Source organism: Rattus norvegicus, chromosome 16 (assembly GCF_021556685.1).
Source record: "Rattus norvegicus strain SHRSP/BbbUtx chromosome 16, alternate assembly SHRSP_T2T, whole genome shotgun sequence".
In the NCBI taxonomy this organism is placed as follows: domain Eukaryota; kingdom Metazoa; phylum Chordata; class Mammalia; order Rodentia; family Muridae; genus Rattus; species Rattus norvegicus.
The window spans coordinates 68,270,001-68,285,115 of NC_141549.1; the positions used below are offsets into that span (position 1 = coordinate 68,270,001).

At 39.2% G+C, this 15,115-nt stretch overlaps 2 protein-coding genes across 14 annotated transcripts in view; both read left to right on the plus strand.

The window, feature by feature from the left end:
- Erich1 (glutamate-rich 1) overlaps nt 1-15,115 on the plus strand; it is a gene marked incomplete at its 5' end in the record, with an annotated part of 52,793,804 nt that overhangs the window by 37,399,441 nt on the left and 15,379,248 nt on the right.
- The window catches only part of Nrg1 (neuregulin 1), a 1,057,931-nt gene that overhangs the window by 902,367 nt on the left and 140,449 nt on the right, over nt 1-15,115 (plus strand). For all 14 annotated transcript variants that reach the window (NM_001271130.3, NM_001271129.4, XM_087587319.1 and 11 more), the window contains 2 exon segments: nt 4,952-5,129; nt 13,806-13,927. In NM_001271130.3, the coding sequence (NP_001258059.1) occupies nt 4,952-5,129; nt 13,806-13,927 (300 nt within the window).

Consider the following 15,115-nt stretch of genomic DNA (forward strand, 5'->3'; position numbering starts at 1 on the left):
TTACTAAGGGTGTAGACGTGTTCCTGTGATGTTAATCAAGCTTAGGAAGAAATGAATTTAGGAAGAGTCTGCTTAGAACCAGCTCCGTCATTAGATCATTTCAGAGTGTGAGGCTTTCACATTCTTAGGAACACTTACAGTGCAAAACTATGAGCTGTGGTAGGCCAGACGCAAATATATCATGCCCAAGATGCTCTAGACACCCACATTTAAAACGTTAACTTGACATTGAGTTTGCCTTCAATTATCTTTAAATTGACAGGCCATTTACTCTTAGAAGAATTGAAAAACGAGATTATTTTTTTCAGTTTCAAGATTCAAATATTTAGTTAAAGATGCTGACTCTAATTTTTTTTCAACCAGCCCTGGGCTTATAGTTTATTCCTATTAGAAAGCAGTTGGTGAAGTAATTTAGAGTTTAAAATTATATTTTTATTTTCTCTTATGAGACTGAGTGGATTACCTGCATGGATGTATGCACACTATGTATATTCAGTGCTTTCAAGTATCAGAAGAAGGCGCCGGGTTTCCTGGAACTGGAGTTATGTACAGATAGTTGTGAACCACCATGTAGGTACTAGAAACTAAATCAGGTCCGCTGCAAGAGCAACGATCGCTCTTAACGACTAAGCCCTCTCTCCAACACTAATTAGCTTTTTAATGAAATAAATAGTATTATATCATTAGAATAAAGCACATGTCTGAGAGACACATTTAAATACAATCCACTTACAATTAACTATTTTAAACATCCCTGGCTAAAATTACCCTGCTGAAAATTGCCTCTGGATGAATGAGAAAGCACACAAAACATCAGGGCTCAAATAATTGCTTTGAAGTTTTATGAAAGAGCTGAGGAACATTCGAGGCTGTTAATCTAAAATCACAAGGAAGGATTTATATTGTCTTGATGTCCTTTATGTCCTGGAATATGGGCTCTTCTAGGTGTGAGCATTGCTGGTTTCTCTTGTGGTTACCATTAGCAGTAGTACTCATGGGTCAAGGATGCAGTCACATGCTCCCTTGGGGACCATGATTTTGCTTCTCCATCCACACTGTGGGTGACTGTTACTCAGTTTCTTAAGAACTGAACCCTGATAAGGTAGATATCCTTATGTCTTAAATGTCATCTATGCCATGGAGAACACGCCCAGGACAAATAGAATACTTAGGAATGCAAAATGAGAGAGCAGATAGGAATAGCATCTTCTGTGAGACTTGGAAGGGCCTGACACACAGAGAGAAATTAAAAGTAGTTGCAAATAGTGTCCTCATGGGTACACATTTATTTATTCATCCGGGTCAGCTGGGGAAGCAGACATATTTAAGACCTTATGAATAAAGGTCTTTGCCTCTGTGCATTGTGTGCCTTCTCATAAGAGAAGGGATGTTTGCCCGCCCTTAGGGGCCATTTGGTTAGGACACGCAAGATATAGACCTAACAGAATTAGCCCCCAAAGTCAAGGTTATGACATTAACCTACTTAACAATTTCAGTGTAACACTTATCATAATTAAAAGACAGGAAGGGTGGTTCTTGAACAATTTCTCTTCACAACTGCAAACTTGCCTAAATTATTAAATGAGGAGTGAATCAGTAGCATAAGGTGATTATGCCTGTAGCCAGAGTGGGAGGGGAACATTAGGTCCATGTTAGCCTGGGCTGTATAGAAAGTCGTGTCTCAAAAGGCAAAGGAAAAAATAAAAGCTCCTTAAGGTAACTGGGGATGCAGCTCAGTGATAGCCTAGTTTCCTGGTACATATGTGGCCTGGGTTCATCCCCAGGACTTCAGGGCAAAAGAAAAATGCAACTCACCAAAAGTTGGAACCTTTTATTTCATGTCAGAAAGACCAGATGAGGAAGGCACAAAAGCAAAGAGAAAACCAAGGTTTCCTTTTCTCCTTTCTCTGCATATGTTCTCTTATAAATAGTGTAGGTATTTGCATGTACTTATGACTCATTAAACCATCTCAAGTTTTCTTGAAGGCTTTTCCCCTAAGATGTCAGCAGGTGCCTTCTAAGAACAATATTCTTTTTCTCGACCATAGTGCAGTAATTCCACCGGAGAAACTCAACCCTTGTACGTTATTTTTACTTGGGTTTCCGTAATAATTCCAATGATGTCCCCCTCAAGTGTGCTTCATAGAGTAGCTCCACTTTTGATTGATAACTCACGTTAAATCTCCTTTTAGTCTAGCCTGGCTTCGTGGTTGTCATTAGTTGCTCACAATATTGAATATTAAAGGCTTAAAACAATTTTATAGAATAGCCCTTATTGACTAGATCAGTGTGAGTGTGTGTGTGTGTGTGTGATTTCAAGACTGTAAAGAAATAAGAAATAAAGACTAAGGCTGAAGAGATGGCTCAGTGGTTTAGAGCTGCTCTTCCAAAGGTCCTGAGTTCAATTCCCAGCAACTACATGGTGGCTCACAGCCATCTTTAATGGGATGTCCTCTTGTGGTGTGTCTGAAGGTAGTGACAGTGTGCTCACATATAATAATAATAATAATAATAATAATAATAATAATAATAATAATAGAAATAAAGACTAAAGAGAGAAGGTGAAGAAGAAAGAGATAGGAGAGAAAAGGATAAGGAGAAGGGAGGGAAAAAATTGACATTTACTCCAGGAGAAAATACTTATGCAAATGAGAGACAACAGTTTTATAGTTTGTGTTCAGACTTGTTTTTGCTGATTTGGGAAGCAAATACCTGGAGTGGTTAAAAGAGGGAACACAGACTTGCTAGGTTTAGGTATCTCTAACTAGTGGGACATTTTGTTTACTAAAGCAAGGGACCAGACCTTGAGAATTTTGGTAGAGTTTCAACTTTAATTTAAAATCCAGCTGCAAACCTCCGTTTAGATATGTAAATGCAACAAGTTATTCTTCTTAATATGTGCGAACTAGTTTCTTTGATGCCACTTGGCTCTCTCCTGTTGGTTTCTTCTAAACCTTTCAGCAAAGTCAGACAATTAGAAATGACCTTAAACAAAGCTAATGGAGACAAATACAGGTGTTTGTCAGAAATATTAGAATTTTGTGTTTTTAAAACTTCCGGAGCAGAGAACCATATCTCAAAAGTAAAAGCTCTGTGAAATTTGTTCAGAAAGCCAGTCTAACTTTGAGGCTGTCAGAAAAGGAAAAGTAAAGAAAAGAAAAAGAAAGGGAAGGAAGGGAGGGAGGGAGGGAAAGAGAGGGAGGGAGGGAGGGAGGGAGGGAGGGAGGGAGGGAGGGAGAGAGAGGGAGAAAAGATGGGTACTGGTTGGTAGGGGAAACACAAAACAAGACCAATATAACCTTCAGGTACTGAAACTTGGGAGCATCTGGGTAAGTTTCCTAACCTGCTCCTGTGTCTGCAACATTATGTTCCTGATGCTCTACCAGCCACCAAATAAACGAGGGGGTGTGTGCTTAGAGGGGGTACTGTTAAGAAATGGCAGCAATCAAAGGTTTTAGTTTTCAGTTCCTGGATTCGCTTCTGACAGTTTTGAGGTTTGCCTTATAAGAGCTGAGCTGTAGCAAAACAAAGAGCCTAAGAAGCAAGGTATCCACTTCCTGTTCCTGAGTAAGGCGACCTTGATTGTGTCCCTGGACTCTCTTTACCCAGGGAGTAATTATGCCCTGGGTCAGTGAGGCAGAATCTCATTTACTTGGTTTGTTTTCTGGGATTTCCTGTTAATTCCTGAACTGAGCAGAGAGGTAGACTTTGTCATCCCACCTTTGTAAGACTCAGCAGAAACTATGAGCTGTTGAGGTCTCGGGTTCTGTGGTGGTTGATCATTAAATAAGTCTGTGTGTGTAGATAGAAAGCCATCTTTTTCTTCTTTCATTAAAAATGTTTTATTAAAAAAACTCAAGTATACCCTGTAGACTTTTATAATAAGCCATCACTCAGCTTCTCAGTTGTCTGTTTTCATATTTATGCTCCTTTATTACTAATCATCACCATATGATTTTTATACATATTATAGCACATAGGGGGGCTTTATATAAATTGAAATTACATGTATATTTTGCAGGATAATATAAAGTATCCTGCACAAATGAAAGCATAATTTTGCTATTCACAGCTTTTGTTCTGAAGAAATGCTAAGTGTATGCAGTGCCCAGGGTGTGGTGGTGCTGGTCCTCTGGAGCGGTCAGTCACTACCTCTGGTGTAGCCACCACAGGTCCACTCAGGAGTGATACTGCTGAAGGTCTTCGCATCTTGCCGAGAACAGCTTTGTGGGTGGGGGACGACACCTTTGATGCTTACTGAGATGAGCCCAGTGATAGTTTCTACAGATGCCAGAACCAAGAGGGGGGAAAAAATAGACTTAACTTAGTGTTTACTTTCAAGTCAGTAATTTATAAAATTCATTTACTGAAAAATGCATGGTACTCACAATACCTTCCCACAGAGTTAGGCTAGTGTGTGATACGGAGCCATGAAGGTGCTCTTAAGAGGAAAGTGTGGTTCATGCGTCTCGTAGCACTAAGTCATTAAATCATGCGAGTAGCTACTAAGAATGTGGTTTTAGAAATGAGCTTTTTACCCAGGTTCTATACCAGTCTCTTTTTATGTTCGTTTTTATTTATTTTTTACTTATTTATTTTAATTTGGACATTTTATTTTTCTTCTAATTTTTGGGATCCATTTTGTTCCACTCATTTAAATTAATTCATATATATTATACATCCATTAACTAATATATTAATAATTAATTCATATATTACACATCCATTAATTAATATATTAATAATTAATAATTAACACAGTAGATTAATAGTTAATATAACGATAATTATAATTACTATTATTAGTAATTGATAATAATTAATATTTATGATATTAGTAATTAATATAAAACTTTGATAACGGGACCTGATCAAGCTCATCCAACATGTTTCCTTTTGAAAGGCCTGGTGATCACAGCTTCTTTTCCTCTTCCCTTTCTTTTTTTTCCAGCACTGCCTCCCAGATTGAAAGAAATGAAGAGCCAGGAGTCAGCTGCAGGCTCCAAGCTAGTGCTCCGGTGCGAAACCAGCTCCGAGTACTCCTCACTCAGATTCAAATGGTTCAAGAACGGGAACGAGCTGAACCGCAGAAATAAACCAGAAAACATCAAGATACAGAAGAAGCCAGGGTAAGTAAGACGCCTTTCGTAGCAGAATCCGTGCCGATAGCATAGGGCCAAAGAGGACAGAAAATTACGAAGACCCCAGTTGTGGATTTACCGTGACACACGAGGTATGGTGAACCGAAGGAATTTTGATTGTAGAGTAGCCAGACATTGTCTTATCAGGTAGAAAAGAACTTGGGAGTTTGCGATTCTAACGACTTTTGGATGAAGAAATGGGACCCAAAGAGAAAGCTGTAGGAAGTCGGATGGGGCTGGGCGGGAAGAAAAGGAAGAAGGAGTTAGTGGCAGGTACAGTAATCCTCACAGAAGGTGAAATTCAGTCTCCTTAAATGATGTTTTAGTGTTGATGTCTAATGCACTTAAAATGCCAACTTCGTTATAAAGCTCAACAATTACCTTGATTTATGGGATACAGTGAGTTTGGACTATTTTTTCAAAGGGTTAATACATATAATTATGTTTTATAATAAGATATTTTAGCTAACAATTAAAGGTCCATCAACATTATAGCAGATTTAGACAATGTGGTTATCTTTGCAATCAAAGAACCTTACGTTTTCTTCTTCCTTGAGCATGGCCGTGTTTGCAGCATGACATGACACTTCTGACAACTCAGTGGCTTTGTTAAATGTCTCCTCTGAGTGAAGGCAGTTTCTACTCTCCCAACAGTCTCTGTCTTAATCTATTTCCTTCTTTAAGAATCCCTTCCACAGGGATGGAAATACATTTTGAGGAAACTGGGGAAGGGGATAAGCTGTTACATGTTTTTTGCTTATAAGCCGTTCATTAACCAACATGATGCCTTTAACGTGGTTGTCATCTCTGAGAGGTTTTATTCACTCCCATCTGAGAAGACTGCTGAAGAGGCAGGTTTGATAACGACAGCAACAGCAGAGGAAAGCCCACCTCTTCTCTTTGGATTTCATAAGCTGTAAACCAAAAGTTGCCACACATGCATGAGCAAAGTGGCAGCACAAAATGGCTCTAAGGAGAATGTAATCGAATGTTATCAAACTGTTTAATTACTCAGATGACAATAATTAGGGATCGTTTCCTAGTTCTTATGGCTTTATTAATTGTGCCATTTTTCTCTTGTTACTGATCATGTCAGCAAGATCAGTTGATTTGGAAATATGTTAACGGGTGAGACGAGAGACTGCAGATTGTGCATCGGTGGTATTTCAGAGATAATATCAATGGCCAAAACACCTAAAACAATTTTTTTTGACATACTAATGCATAGAAACAACAGTCGTACTGGATAGTTGTTAGCACACACCTTTAATCATAGCTCTCCAGAGCGGAGGCAGGCTGAGGCAGGCAGATCGTCAGTTCAAGGCCAAACTGGTCTTCAGATCAAGTTCCAAGGCAACCGGGACTACACAGAGAAACCCTTTCTAACCATTCCATTAAAAAAAAAAAAAAGGAAAGAAAAGAAAAAGAAACAAAAGAAACAACAGCGTTCCAACATACAGTAAAAGCATTTGTGTAGTTGGCTTATGATGGCTAATTTTGTAAGTTGGAAAACTAAGAGCCCAGACTAGTGCGCACCTGTAAGCCTAGACTCGGAAGACTGAGAGAGCGAGATCACCACAAGTCTGAGGCTAGCTGAGCTACATAGCAGGAGTCTGTCTAGAAACAAACTGAAAAAAAAAAATGGAAAGAAAAATTGAGGGTCAAATGGATTGTGCTTTACCTGGAGACATGGCACTTGTAAAAAGCTCAGAATTTATTTTTTTTAATTTCTTATGCCCCACTCTGTCTTTGGAAGTGGGAACCATGGAGAAAGGAGGCACAGCAGAAGAGTTGAAAAGATAATGATTGTGGAGCTTAAGGCAAAAACTACTTGTTAGATTACTAGATTGAACAGGTTTTGCTGTCCTGATTTCATCAATCGAACAAATTAAGTTATAGATACATGCCACATGGCCTTTCATTCATAGCTGTGAGTTGGCCCAACAATAGCAAGAGTATTTAAGAGTTTGTGAGGGGCTTCATGCCAGCAATGTAGCCAAATCAAAGAGGGAGATGGCCTCATCCTCGTGCACAGGCAGTCCTGAATTTGTGTAGAGATGATCTAATTTAATCCTAGTAAAACATGGGAATTTGAGACTGCGCACTGAAACTCACCTGTTGGAGTGAGTCAGGGGTTGATTTGGGGAGCAGAAATTTTTTGAAAGCGCATGTATACTCCATCTCATATGCGGAAAGAAGCAAATAAAATTGAGTAAATAAGATGGGGGAAAAAAACCCAAATGTGAGAAGACTAACACAGTGTGCTTCTGAAGGGGGCGCGTGTGCGCTTAAAAGCTTAACCGGTTGCCTGGCTTGAGTAACTTGTAAAGTAAAGTGCCATTAGCATTCAAGAAGGTGCATTCATATTGGCGGCATAGGTCCAGACAGCTCTGAGCACTGTCTACATACTAATATAACTCCCACAGTATCCAAAAGGCCAATGTTCAGAAATTACTCACTTTAATTCCAGCCTTGCTGCAAAGAAGTAAATGGGAAGAAATGTATTCAGGCCACGTGACTGTAAATTACCCTTGGCATGCGTGTGTGCTTGCGCTTTCTCTCTCTCTCTCTCTCTCTCTCTCTCTCTCTCTCTCTCTCTCTCTCTCTCTCACACACACACACACACACACACACACACACACACACACACACACAGTTCATATATTTGAGCTAAAAATAAGGCCTGCTTTGTATAGCGTATGCGACTGCTTCGGAGAAGATCACCTGATTATTTTTCACAGTCAGACAACTTGTCATTTCTGAAGCTCTTTAAAAATAGTGTTGTCAGATTTTGGAGTAGCTAAAAAAAAAAAAATCTAAATTTAACATTAGCAAAATGCTGTGGTATATTAGTCCTGTAAACAAACAGAATGGACATTATTATTATTATTATTATTATTATTATTATTATTATTATTATTATTACATTGTTTAAAACGTAATCACCCTCGAAAATGAATTTATGCCAGTTTCTTTCTGTGGGTCTTAATGCTAATAAATAAACCGAGAATTTAAATAGGTCAGTAGTCCCTAATGTTCATGTTATCTTATATGATTATTATATGAAGTCAAGAATACAGAGGTTGGCATTAGTTCAGGCTATCCATAAAATCTCTTGTCATTTTTCATGTTTAAATATATATAATACTAGGTATCTAGACTAGGAATATGTTTCAGTGGTTAGCTGGTCACGTGACTTAAACTTACTCTCCTGCTGTGAACAGCTGAGCAGAGGGGAATTTTCATTCGAGGTGTAGGATTTCCCTGGGAGTCTGTTTCCATCAAATGTTGACTCCTTCAGTCCTTAGTCTAGGCCTTTTCCTTCTTTTATTATCTGATTGTTCATGGCAGCCAAAATTTCCCTTTAATTCCTTAGTGTTATGAAAAGACTTCACAGCAATATATAGTTTCGATCATTGTGTAAACTCATCTCCCCCTTGAACCCTGTCTCTCCTTAAGAAACAACTTTCCTGCATGTTCTCCCTGTGAGTTCAAATTTACATTTAAGCCTTTGTTTGTTTTAATTGGTAAGCCACGTGTGGGACCAATTGAAAGAAATGGAAACCACTCTGTATTGTGTATCTATTTATTCTGTTCTGGTTGTCTGTGCCTGGTGGGTGATTTGGATCAAGGAAAGTAGTTGAAGGCTTTTGGCATGTCAGATTGGCCTCGCTGAAATATCTGTTCTGGATTAGCCTTGTGAAAGGCAAACTTCTATTTCTTGCCTGTTTCACTCACACATGTTTATATAACCCTCATTTTGTTTCAGCTTTTCATTGCAGCTCATATTTTAATTTGGTTTGGAAGTGGTTTTGCTTATTCAAAACCCTTTTGAAGATTTTACAAGTCATCTGCTTTGGGGCTGGTGAGATGGCTCAGTAGGCAAACAGGTGCTTGCCACCAAGTTGGCTGACCTGTGATCAGCCCCAAGAACCCACATAAGGGCAGAAGGGGAGAGCCAGCTACCACAGGTTGTTCTCTGGCTATCACACATAAGTGATGGGAAGAGCGTCCCTTCACACACAGAGAGATAGATGGACGGACGGATGGATGGATGGATGGATGGATGGATGTTCTATTGTTTTCAGAGGTCATATTTTGGATGAAGAGCTTTATATCAGAAAAGTTTATATACAGTCTCCTTCTTAGCCACTCAAGTACTTTGGCAGGCCATTGGAGTGCTGTATAAGGAATCCCAATTTCCTTATACCCGGAGTAGTCATTTTGTATGGTTTGTGTCCTCATTTCAGTATGGGTATCTTGCTCTATTGTCCCAAGAAGTTCCCATTTTCCTTCTGCACCCTTGTCACAGAAAGCAGGTTGACATCTGAATCATACCTGAAGACACACACACACACACACACACACACACACACACACACACACACATACACACACTCATGAGCTGCATGAATGGAGACTTTGTAAGAGTTTCTTTGGCAAATGGCTCTCCGGTCTTGATTCTCTCTATGAGAAAACCAAACTCTTTCCTAGATTTCCAATCTGGTTCTAGATCACCAAGATTCTCCTTTGTAAGACGACCTGATATTTCCCCTCTTTTCCCTACGATGCTCTGTTTTCATAGGACACTCAGTCATTCTCAGTCAGGTGATCTATTTAAATAGTCGCCCATGTGACATTCAGAGGGCTTGCTTGTGGGACCTGTTCCTTTAACAGAATCCTTTCTCTTGTTAGGATTTCTAGAGTCTCTCCAGTTGTAGTCACTTTCTTCTAAAGTCCCCGAGTTAATGGTATTTTTCATTGGATGTCACGCCAAAATACATTTCAGCGTTCCAGCTGTGACCCAGCCAGTTCACGATGTCCTAGGACTTGTAGCCAACTTGATTTGTACTCTGCGTGAGCAGTAATTTAACCCAAGAGTAGATGCATTTTTCCTTCATTTCTTACTCAGTTTTTAAGAAATAGCTTCTTTAAAAGGCTGGTATTAAAGAAACCCTTGTCTCTTTTGTATTTCTACACCGGTTTCTGAATCTGATTGTATCTGTTACAAATCTTCATGAAACTGAGTCTTGGTCTTGGACTATTGGTGTTCTATGCTAGATTCCCAGGGATGGTTCTCCACAGTAGTGATTGTATGGCCCCTCTAATGCCTGGAAATACACCCCGGGGCTTGTATGAAACTACCAAGAAGTATGTACTTATATAAAGAGACCTGCTTTCCATTGTTTCATGGAATATTTTTTCTGAACACAGAATAGTACACACACACACACACACACACACACACACACACACACACACACACACCACACACCACACATAATCCCTCTGTCCATCATAGCATTTGATTACATTATTTGAGTTTGTGTTCCAAGAAGCATGGCCCAGGCTTATTAGAAGAATTTAGATTTTAAAAGTATCATTTTAAAGATTATGCCAACTGGAAATTTAATTACCTTGTTTCTTATAGTTCAATCCAGTTCAATAGCTAAAATATTAAATTGTGCAGGGTCAAGAAAGAGGTCTTTATATACCAGGGTAAGATTGTTCCTAGATTTATAAATTGGGAAGATTGGGGCTTTTTGGTTCTTGTACAGTCTTGAAATATTGCTCTAATTGATTTCCAGAATTTTGGGTCTTAAAATAAAAAGTCCCTGAGGTTTTTTGTTTATTTCCTTGATTTTTTTAAGGAATTAATTCTTTCTCTGATATAAAAGATGAGGATATTTTCTAATTTGCTTCATAATTTGCTGTAATAATTTGCTTCATAATTTCACAAATCAGACATCAAAATTCTTTCAAAAACTTTGCTGTACTTTTAGCTAAAAATTTTTATTGCAATATTTATGCTTACAGGGTTTTTTTTTTTCTTTGAAAGTATCTACCACAAGGCAAACTTATCACAGACAGGCCAACTGTATAGGAAGCGGATTATCCATTAGGAAATGTATACTTGAGTTTCCTAAAGCCGGCCCCATATCAGAAGAGCCTGAAAAGCAGTGTCGTAACATTGTTACACTTGGATACTCTTACTTATTATTAGCATGGATTATCAATCTACTTGTGGAGATGTATGCTGTCTTACAGAGATATTTTAGGGAAACTTTTCTTTGAATAGCCTCTGTAGTTAATGTGTGGCTATCCCCCACACAGTTCTTGCTAGTCCCATTACTTAGATACACAACGCTGTCCACTAGTAAATCTTACTGATAGTTTCTTCTGTGGACCATTATTTTCCAGAAGTATGACTACGTATGCTATGTGAAAGAAAAGACATTGGCTAGGTTGAGAGGTTTTACTGGATGATCAGAGTCTTCTTAGTCACGTTGAAAGTTCTGAGAAGCTTGAAGGAGGTGGGTGGGTAGAACGTTAATGGTTTCCAAAGTTTGGGAGTGTAGAACCCATTTGTTATGGTTCCCCTGTCCTCCACACCTAACTCCAAACTTGTAAATTTTACTATTGATTTTTTTGGGCATTACAACCAATGGAGGTAACTTTTCAGCCAATGAATTGACCTGGCCATGGCTGCCTGGGGTCTGTATCGCCTAAAACTTTCACTACCCCTTGCACATCCCACTTCCTGCTGACTGCGTTTAAGGATTTCAGGTCCCATGACTGCATAAGCAGGTATATCCAGAAACTTCTCTGATCCATTCATACATGTACCCAGTATTGCTTGAGGATCTATCAGGAATAACACAGTTTATGTTATGCTTTTGTGAGGACACAGGAAGCTTAAAATTATAGACTGTCTGGTCTGAAGTGTATGTTGTATGTCTGGGCAGGAGGCATAGTGAGAGAACTGGAATGAAAAAGGTTCGGAACAGTGAGAGTAGAGGTGGCCAGAATCTAGATATGGAGAGAGAACTTCACTTGCATGGTTTGACCCTGAAAAGCCTGACCAAGTGCTGGACACTGAAGGTGGCCTTTGAAGACCAACTAAGATCATTAAGGTAGAAATCTACATTTATTTCTATGTAGGGCACTCAATGTTGGGTGCAAAATATGAGGGGCACAAGACTGGGAGGTGTGAGTGTGGAATTGTGGATGCTGCTACCTTCTAGGCTAGAGAGGAGGGAGGAGTAAAATTTGGAACCAGAGTATCTACCTGGTGATTGTAGCACGTGGCAAGATGACGATAAAGAATGGAGAAAATAGCAAAGCATTAAAGCAACCACAAATATTGTCACCTTCCTTTCCTGTCCTCTTTTTGTCTCATTGTCCTTGCTATAGGGCATGACTCCCAGATTCCAAGCTAGAATACAGAATCATGCTTTAATAGTCAACGTAAGCTCAGCTCATGCCTATTACTTGGGAGAATGAGTATCTTAACTAGGGTTTTATCTCTGTGAAGAGACACCATGACCAAGACAACTCTTATAAAAGAAAACTTTTAATTGGGGCTGGCTTACGTTTCAGAGGTTTAGTCCACAACCATCAAGGTGAGAACATGGCATGAGCAGGCAGACATGGGGCTGGAGGAGCTGAGAGTTCTACATCTTGATCTGCAGACAGCAGAAGGAGACTGAGTCACACTGGCCAGACTTGAGCATATATCACCTCAGAGCCCACTTCCACAGTGATAGACTTCCTCCAGCAAGGCCATATCTCCTGATAGTGCCAGTTCCTTTGAGCCAAACATTCCAACACACGACTCTACAGGGGCCACACCTATTCAAACCACCACACTGAGGCAGGAGGTTGCTCAAGTTATCCTTTCTCTCCTGAGTTTCAGGCCAGCCTGAGCTACTGTGGGAAACTCCCCAACTTCCACTACATAAAGTCCTTTGCAAACACTGAGCTAATCCTGTTAGCTCTGAGCTTTTGTAACCCATAGACAGCTTAAATTACAGGCCATGTGCAACAGTAAAAGTGACAAAAGTACACATCACAATGTATCCACATTAAAGAAATGGTGAATATCGATTTAATGTTCAGAGGGTTATAAAAGTGGACTACTGTAGCAGGAACATTTATTCCAGGGTTCAGAACAAGTGTAGTACTTTGTCCCTGGCAATGGCAGTCTTCAAGGATGATAACTTTTGTTTCTTGTTTCTTAGAATGATAAATCTACCCTATGAAAAATTACCATGTTTCTGAATGTTATCCCGCCGAGAAGTGTGGAGCATTCTTATCTACCATAGATAGCTCATTAAATCTATGAGGCTTATAAGAAAACATTTTAAACATTTTTTTCTTTTCTCAAACCTTTTAATGTTTGAGATTATAATCAAATGATGACATTTCCTTCTCCCCAAACCTAAACACCATTTACTCCTTCCCACTCCCCTTCAAACCCATGGCCTCCATTGTTCAGTATTATATTCCTCTTGGTCAGTCCATGTAATGCTACTTGTATATATGTTCTTCTCAGGGTGAGGATACATATGAGGGAGGGAGGAAAGAAATTTTGCCAGCTAATTTTAAAGAATTCCAAGGCATAACGTGATTGAAAAGTGGCAGAGAATGATGATTGTAACCAGAAAGGACCAACCTTATCCACCTATGGGATAAAGGCATTGCTTGGTCTGGCTGAAGCATCCGGCTGAACTGACATGATAGCAAGTGATAGTTTCACATTATATGCATAGGGTTGGATGGGAGAGTTTGAAAATTCTGAACGCAGAAAAGTATATGTATTATACCGACACTAAGGATGGGCTTCTGCCACTCACTTACACTGCTCTGGTCTCTGTCTCACAGGAAGTCAGAGCTTCGAATTAACAAAGCATCCCTGGCTGACTCTGGAGAGTATATGTGCAAAGTGATCAGCAAGTTAGGAAATGACAGTGCCTCTGCCAACATCACCATTGTTGAGTCAAACGGTAAGACCCCTGCTGCCCTGTTTCTCAGTCTGTGACAGGGATGGAGACGTGGGATAAATTGATGAGTGAAGTCTTATCTTGTACAAGAGGAAAACACGAGAAAAGAAGATAAACATTATTGGCATCTTTTGTGTTCTCTGTCAAGGTCTTTATTGCATGTGATGATATAGATGACATATGTGGATTACATAGTTATAGAATATATATTATATACACATACATCCATATATATATACATATATACATACATATACAGGTACAAAAATGTATTTAGTATATGTATAATGTGTATGTATATGGTATACAAACACATGAATGAATGCATCTACTTTAATTATATGCAAGTCCTGACAAATTTTAACGTTCCAATATGCGTTTTTAAGTGATTATACCAAACCCATACAAAGTTAGATACATTGACCTTTTAAGGCTATTAGTTTTGAAATTAGGAACACCTTAGAGGCAATAAATTTCCTACTTTGCAAATGCTTATTGCTGAGCTGAGAGCTGATCCAGGGAGGCTTTGCTAAGCAATGAAGGACTCAGAGGGGAAGTACTCCCTGCCAATTAACACTTCCCCCAGGTCTCCTAGGACATCAGAGGGTGACAGTTGCTGGCTGTGTCTCTGTGACTCAGTATCAGGACCTCTGAGGATCATGTCTAGGGGCTGATGATAGTCCGGCAAGGTTTCTTCAAACCTTGGTTCTTTCAAGAACCTTACGTTGCGTATTGTGGCTTTAAATGATTGTGCATTTTTGCAAGGCCAATCCCGATTTCTCTACTTCTTGGAAGAGATATGGGTCAGGAAAATCCAGGTTCGTGACTATTCTTCTCTGGCCTTCCAAAGAACATTCCAGAATGGCATAATCAAATCCATTGCATTTCATTTTAGATACTTACCTCTTTTGGAAGTAAAGGAAAAACCACAAAAAGTAGTTTCAATCACTAATTTTAGAAACCGTGCTTGTGATAGTTCAAATGTGAGTGCCATTTAAAACATATATGAGCCAATACAATGTCGCTTTGTAGTCAATCCAGATTAGTCAGGGTGTTCAGCTATTATTTATTTCACATGAAGTTTTGTAGAATTGGCGCACAAAATTCAAAATTTAAGGATCCCTGAATTTCAGCAGCTCATTCTTTTCTCTGGTTGAGTTCATGATTTTTGGAAACAATAATCTGTCTTTT